The sequence below is a fragment of the Abrus precatorius genome, unplaced genomic scaffold (genome assembly GCF_003935025.1).
Source record: "Abrus precatorius isolate BTA unplaced genomic scaffold, Abrus_2018 Scaffold6, whole genome shotgun sequence".
NCBI classification, from domain to species: Eukaryota; Viridiplantae; Streptophyta; class Magnoliopsida; order Fabales; family Fabaceae; genus Abrus; species Abrus precatorius.
The window spans coordinates 8,201,111-8,208,848 of NW_020874406.1; the positions used below are offsets into that span (position 1 = coordinate 8,201,111).

General features: G+C 32.3%; 1 protein-coding gene across 4 annotated transcripts; it reads right to left on the bottom strand.

The window, feature by feature from the left end:
• Window positions 1–408: 408 nt before the first annotated feature.
• On the bottom strand, window positions 409–3,914 carry LOC113868637 (plant intracellular Ras-group-related LRR protein 4-like). 4 transcript variants are annotated; one of them, XR_003505406.1, is made up of 5 exons: window positions 2,490–3,658; window positions 1,462–2,375; window positions 1,181–1,380; window positions 745–868; window positions 409–640 (listed from the first exon to the last, which is right to left on the bottom strand). XR_003505406.1 is itself a non-coding variant. In XM_027504404.1 (4 exons), exons 1-3 carry the CDS (start codon window positions 3,148–3,150, stop codon window positions 1,225–1,227), a joined length of 1,731 nt encoding a protein of 576 aa, XP_027360205.1. In that variant the 5' UTR covers window positions 3,151–3,914; the 3' UTR covers window positions 409–868; window positions 1,181–1,224. The 4 variants fall into 4 exon arrangements, 2 of the variants coding, with proteins under 2 accessions (XP_027360205.1, XP_027360207.1); XR_003505407.1 differs by having other exon boundaries at window positions 515–643; window positions 736–868; window positions 2,490–3,646; XM_027504404.1 differs by having other exon boundaries at window positions 409–868; window positions 2,490–3,914.
• Between the last annotated feature and the right edge of the window lie 3,824 nt (window positions 3,915–7,738).

Here is a 7,738-nt window from a genome sequence, read left to right on the forward strand (position 1 = left end):
TATTCGGAAGTTTGCTTATGATTTACCCTTTCACGAGAAGCAAAGGTGTGATGCTGTCTACAGAATCCAACCAAAATTAAGAGCAATAATAACAACACATTCCAGAACAAAAGTCTAGTTAGGACAAGGTTACTACAACTGGCAAAAGCTCTAAAGCTTTACCCATTTTGTTCTTTATAACTATATTGACCTGAGTCTAGGACTTTTTCTAGTAATCTCTATGAAAGGTTATTTATGACCCATTAACATTATGAAACATGTAAATAATGTTTTCCAGCTGCCCACGTGATTAAATGAACCAAGATGGCTGCTAAGTGATTAACTAATCAAATAGGATGGCTATGGTTTATATATTTGCCACTTTTTCATTGTTAATATATTTTAAATTTCTTCCGATTAAAAGTTCCACCAAAGTAAATTTCATTCATATTAGAGTGCATTAGCAAAAGTACAAAAGTTAACGAGATGGCATAATCATTTACTGAAAGAAGACATTCTCTGAAAATGGTACAAAGGGTAACTGTAATTGGTTTAACAATAGAGTGAAGTTACAATTGTACATACATAACCATAGTACATAATCATCTTCGGTTTCTCCCCCAGTATCCGTCTCTGTTTGCCTGTTGGACTGTGTACACTTCTACTTTCAAGACAACAGAAATACAAATGAAATAAATAGAAAATTCAAATTGTACAAGGAAAAAAAAATCAGAAAATATAGAACAAGAAATCTACAATTTTTACCGCCAAGTCAAGCCAAATTATAACAGCCTACGAAGACTGTCAATTCATTCTCGCACGATCCATATCTTTGCATATTATTGACACAGTCTGAGATATATTTGTCTCTATTTTTAAGTGCATATCCCTGCCACATAGGAAAATAAAAAACATTAGCAGCCATGTCTTCCCTCTTTGCCATCATTCCCTTCGAAGAAATCTAACCATGCAAGTATTGAAGCTAGTTTAATCGGACCAACAAATAAAATGAATTAAAGTAAAATAAATCTTTTTTTTTTCATAAATTGAAGCAATTTATGTACATTAATATTTTCATTTTATAGGGTATTTATTGAGAATTTTTTCTGGATTGGCTTGAGCCTAAAACTACTTCATGATTAATATCCAAATGCCAAAATTTTGTAGCGGCTGTATAGACCTGGAAAACAACTCAACTTACACATGGAATCTCTTGCTTGATAAAAATGGTGTCATAAAATGAAATCAGGCTTTCACATAATCAACCCCATCACGCTTTCTTTTGTTAGACTTTGAAAAGAAGCAGATCTGAGCCCAACTCTTTTTCTGCTTAAGTGGCTGTGATTTGACATCTTTCTTTTCCCTCTTCTCCACAAGCTCAGCCATGTACTGGACAACAGCCTAAAATGCACAAATGCATGAAAATTAAGATTCAAAGAACAGAAAAGCCTTCATTAAAATATCAAAAGATAAGAAAGTTACCTGTGCTCCTTTCTCAACTATATCTCTTGGTGGAACTTCAAGGGGATTCTCTTCGACTCGCAGGACGCGTAGTCGTGTGAGCATCCTAAATGAATCAGGAAGCACACGTATCTGATTATTGCTTATGTCCAATTCCTCAAGCATTTCAAGGTTGCCAATGGATCTTGGTAAGGATCTCATGTCAGCAAAATTGTTTCCTATGTTCATCTTGACAAGGGATGTGGCAAAACATAAGCTCTCAGGCACTGACTCAAGCTCATTGAAGCTCACATTAAGTTCCTTCAGGTTTGTTAGAGATGACATTGTCGTAGGTAGTTGTTTGATGTTATTATACCGCACAGACAAAATCTCTAGGCTCTGAATCTTTCCCACAGCTTCGGGTAGTGCTTTAAGCCGGTTATAGTCAACACGAAGCTCTCTAAGGGAAGAGCAATTCCCAATAGAATGTGGAAGCTCTTCTATATCATTTGTTTCCACATTCAGTATTTTTAGGCTAACAAGTGACCCTATAGAGTCAGGAAGTGCTGAAAGCTGATTTGAACTCAAATCAAGCTCCTCTAGACGTATTAACCTGCTAAAAGATGCAGGCAAAAGTGATAACTGGTTTCCTCGCAGATCAAGATAGACCAGACTAAGGAGATTTCCAATAGAATCAGGAAGCTCAGTGATTCTATTGGAATGCAAGTCCAATCTGGTCAGAGATGAAAGGCCTCCAATTATGGCAGGTAGTGCCATAATCCGATTCTCTGACAAATCAAGAGTGATCAAACTTGATAACTTCCCTATGGAATCGGGTAGCCAATCAACCTGGTCCATCAACTTGTTCTGGAGCTTCAGATCACGACTGCCCTTCTTAGCAGAAACTTCAATTAAGCTAGCAAGTTTGATCAAACTCAACTTATCACCATCTTGACCTGCAAAACAACATTCCATTAGAACAAGATTCCCTACTACAATTCAAGTTCAAATATTTGTAGCTAAACAACTAAAAAAATGGAATTGAATGGAGAGTGGCATATATGTTTTACCTGCACTAATTGTGGATTTTAATGATGAATCCAATATATTGGGTTTGGATTGGATCGTGGGTTCAATTCCATATGCATTGGAGTAGAAGGAGGACTTGGACTTCTTCACATAACTGTCATCTCGTGTGAACAATTCAGCAGCCTTGCCAGGTTCTTTCTCTGCATTGAACAAGCTAGCAGCAGCAGCAGAAGGAACTGGTGGAGGCTTATCAAAACCACCCTTAGAACCCGAACCAGAAACCGAACTCTTTGACAAACTTGTAGAAACCGTGGAAGCAGAACCATTGGAATAACTTGTTTTGCGAGACGTAGAACTAGAAGGAGAGGAAACACACTTGGAAGCCCTCTGAATCAATTCATCAAACAGAGAGTGAACGTTTTCAAGATCAAGCAATTTCACAGCCTCCCTCTTCTGCTCCTTGCTCTGAAAATAAACCAAATTCTTCTGCATCTCTTGGAGAATCATGAAGAGCTCTTCAGGCACATCAGAACCCTTGGTTTGTCTTGCTACGGATTCAAGCCTCGCTTGGTCTTCTTTCTCAACGTTCACGATCAAACTTTTCGCTGCTTCAACTTCATCAATCCCAGGTCTAGTTGGCAAAGATCTATGAATCCTCATTATCTCTTCCACCACCCCATCAACCGAATTCCAACACTCCATCTTACCCACCAATACCCAGATTCTAAATCACCGAAATTTCAAAACTTCAACACCATAACCAACACCCAATTCACTAAAATTCAAGGGTTGAACTTTCAAGTACAGAAACAGTACCCAACAAACTAACCAGACAAAGTTACAAAGCTTCACAGCCCATTGTTATTTTTATTACACAATAGAATAGAAAGAGGAAAGAATCTGGATTTGAATTGAAAAGCAAAGGTGAAGAAGGGTTTTGTTGAGTTGGGAGAGAGGAATGAAAAGGGGGCGTTTTGAGAATGGGATTGTGACGGTTGAGTTGTGAGTGTCAACAAGATCTGCATACTCTCTCACACTCCTTTCCTCTTCATCTTCCTCTTCTTCTACTCCTCCTTTCCTTTTGTCTTATGCACCACTTTTCTTCTTTCCCGATATACCCTTCTCCCATTCCTCAATTAACCACACCACCCCACCACTCTTGTTATTTTTCTTTTCCCCCGCCGCGGTTTTGTTAACTGCTTCATCCAACAACAACTGCTCTTAGTTCCAAATAGGAATTAAGAATACACAATTCCATACCGAAATAAAATAAAAAATGGTTTTAAGACAGTAAAAACTTTTTTTTAAAACCACACATAAATTTTTTTGAATATGTAATATAGATATACGTATTAAAATTTACACTGAAAATAATTTAGATAGTACAAATATAAAAGTGTATAATAAAGATTAGAGTAAGTTTCTAGAAAATATTAAAAGAGAGAATAAATGGAATGGGGGGGAACAGGTGTAAGTGTTGGGAAGGGGGACACGTCAAGGGTGTATCCAGCTGGCATTGCCACTACTCACGCTAATGCAATAACCCTTTTCTGTGGCTAAGCCAACAAAACAGTGCAACACAACACGCCACAGGTAGATTACTACATTTGTACACTCTGTTACTTTATTTTTATAACCTTATGGTTATGGTTGTTAAGGTTGTGACCACCAGTGTGTGGGAGAGAAAGAAGGGTCATGTTCATGTTCATGTTCATGTTCATGGGCCTCATTTCAATAGAATAAAAATGACTTTTTTTTCTTCTGAATGCTTAAAAATATCTATAATTAAAATGAAAAGAAGCTTAAAATGAAATTAAGTTGAACTGTGATGACAGAGTTGAATAATAATTTTATGTTTGTTTCTCTCTCCTAGGATGCTTGACATCATAGTCGTCCCATGATCTACACTCTGATATCGCATTCAGGCTCACGTGCTGTGCCATTAGCTGTCCCCTCACCTTCAGGCGAAGCCCATGTAGATGTTACCTCTCTGCTCCTACACCTATTTAGTATATATAACAAACCAACCACCATCATCCTCATCCACTCCTTCGTGGGTCACACTCATTTCACAGGATATCTCCTTTATTCACATTCATTCATATTCATACATACCCTTCTTCTTTCTCTTATCTTGCTCTAGCCCCTGTGCCCTCTTACCATGTGTAAATCATATACATACATATCTCCTTTTATGGTAAAGATAATTTATTGCTTCGTTCAGGAATGTGACATGTTATGGCAATGCGAGCAAAACTCGGCTGCACCTTTCACCTCTGTCTATTATTCTCTGCCTTGCCCCCTTATCATTCATCCAATCATATCTATCTGTTTATTTTAACCACATCAACTCCACTGCTACATTTTCAAATTTAACACAAGATATCAATTCACCACAAAGACAAATTCCACTGTTTATCTGTTCATTATTTTAAAATTAAATTTAAAAAGGAGAGTTTGTATATTTATAATTAAAATGGTAACAAATTTTATAGTTTTTAATCTTAAAACTTACTTTTAAATTGAATATTTTGTGAATATTATATTCTTAAATCTTGTGTTCTGAAATAAAAAGAAAGTGAAAGGAAGTGTTTGTAATCTCTTTGAATTTACTTATTTTTATTTATTTTCTTCGATGAAAAAACTGTGTTTTTTCAAAATTTTGTTTGACAAAAAATCTTCTTCTTTTAAGGAGAAAAGAAAATTGAGCTAATCTAAATACTACCTTAATTTCTTCAAAAAATATAAATTTGTTGACTTTGCAACAAGCAAGCCTTTTATGTTCCTGTTGAATCAAATCTTGTCTGCAAAACTCACTTATTTAAAAATAATAATAATAATATTTTAACAAAATACACTTTTAAAGAATTAGACTAAATAATATTACGTGATATGTGGTTATTGTGGTTTGGACCAACATTCTATTTATTTTTATTAAAATTTGAATGAATAAAATTGATCTATTTCAACTCATTTCCACATTTTAGTTGAGCTAAAAGAAGGGAGGGTCATAGGACCTGTTACTGCTGTCCCAATTTTCTTCTTATTAAAATACTTTAAGAGCATTCTTCTTGGGAATATTATAATATTTTTTACATTTTAAGTACACTTCTTTCTTTTGCATTTTAATCCATCTAACTATGTTAAAAAAATATTCAATTGTTTTCACTCTTATTTTTATTAGTCTAAACACAATTTATTTTACTTAAAATCTATTATATTTCATTTTACTGTCTAAACAAAGCATAACGGTTCTAAAACACACACTAAGCAAGATTTTAAAAATTAATGTGTCTAACACATTGTTCAATTTTTCATGTGTCACGAATGTTTTGAACTTCCAAGTCCGTTGATGACATTTAAAAGCACACTAAACATAGATTTTATTGAAATCAAATAGTTTGGTTCTCTAGCTGTTTGAATTGCACTAGAAAACTCAAGATGTGTCTGTTGTAAAAAACTAATGTTCGTAATATTGACAGCAAAAAAATATGATTTATTTTTTTATCAAAATATACTAGAGCATATGAAAAATTTTAAATTATGCACCTGTTGATAATTTTTTGAATTGTAAAAAATGTTCACATGTATTCATACAGAGACTAATACTCTTACATTGTTGATTTTTGTCGCAAATTTGCTTAAGATACATAATAATATATTTGCAGCGGCGTTACCAACATTTGGCGGTAGTTTTACCAACCTTAGTGATAGTTTTACCAACTCTTATCATAACTGTTAGTTTTGTATTTTTTCATTTTGTCAGTAAATAATTGACTATACTTTCAACAATTAAATTTTAATGTATTATTAAATAATAATCTTTAGTGTGTTATTGTCTAATTATTAATATTCTTAGTACCAACAAAAAATATAATAATATTTCACTTAAAAAAATATTATTTATTTAATAAAATAAATTTCACAATCTTAATTATTAAATAATAAAAATTTTCTTCTACAAAAAATAAAATACTCGTTAGTATGTGACCTAGTAGGTTCAATATTAAGCCAGTAATAAAATTAATAATCATAATTTACTAATCAAGATTGACATCTAGCAACACTCCTCAATGTTCATATAGCATTAAGTAATATATTTTACTTCTAAGAACCATTAAAAAATAATATAATATTTTTTTTCTATCCTTACTGCTCTGAATTAACTCTAGAGCATGTTATAATTTGTTAATACTCTAACAAGTTAGTTTATCATGAATGACTTAAGAAAACACATTTCTTCTTTCATTTAATTACCAACCAAGGTCTTAATTTAATAGAGCTCAAACTTATTACTTAGAGTTGATGGATCTCCTCTTAAATTATCATTAATCCTACAAATATTTAATTATATGCAATATCTATTCAGTTAGTGCTCTAAAGTAATAGGTGTCCAGAATTAAAATATAACAAATGACTTGATTATTATGATAATCTCAAGTCAAAAGAAATTTTATATTTGCTAGAGAATTTTTTATTGACAATTTAAGGTAATATTAACCATAAAAAATTCTCAGTTTGAGTCAGTTTAATGACCACATCCATATATGCGTCATCTATATATGTAAATTAATAAATGAGATCTATTAATATTCATCCAATAAATACTATCACATATATATTAATATATCTGGATTATTAATGTTCTATTTACAATAATCCTATGATCAAGACAATTTAAATTAAATTATAAGAGACATATTTTTTATTTTTATAATCCCTGTTATGAAAACAAGTCTTTTAATTTAATCAAGGACATTTATCAAATAAATTATTATGTCAAAATAGTGTACTTAAAATAAAGAAAGAAAATAATATTTTATTATTATAATTAGAATAATTTACACGATAACTTTGGTTCTTGGGCATACACACTTATTCCTATTATTATCTTGGGCATTCTCTCTTCTTCCTTCACCGTTTTGGCATTGTTTTTGAAATTTTATGTTCTCCACCAACCTTAGGTGCACAAACTCGAGGATAATACTATACAACCTTGAGGGGATACATTCAATCGAAGTTTTGCTTGCAGCACATTAAACTTGTTCACTGTATTGCATATCAAAAGGTATATAAGTTAGAGGACTTTAGACTAATCATGTCTAAAACATTTGAAAGAAATGTGTCTGCGAAACTTGTAGCTCAAATACTACTCGTTATTTTTTATTTCTCTATCTTTTAATGATTGACAAAGAAAAAAGTATTTAATCATAAAATTAAAAAAATATTAATAATACAATTTTTAATTATTAAATAGAATTTATTATAAATTATAAAAATATAAATAAAA

What these genes read in the sequence shown, in the direction of transcription:
- LOC113868637 (XM_027504404.1), bottom strand. Translation starts at nt 3,150, where the DNA reads ATGGAGTGTTGGAATTCGGTTGATGGGGTGGTGGAAGAGATAATGAGG. An exon ending in AAAATCCACAATTAGTGCAG is followed by an intron (nt 2,376 to 2,489) that starts GTAAAACATATA and finishes GTTGTTTTGCAG; the next exon opens with GTCAAGATGGTGATAAGTTG. An exon ending in TAGTTGAGAAAGGAGCACAG is followed by an intron (nt 1,381 to 1,461) that starts GTAACTTTCTTA and finishes TGTGCATTTTAG; the next exon opens with GCTGTTGTCCAGTACATGGC.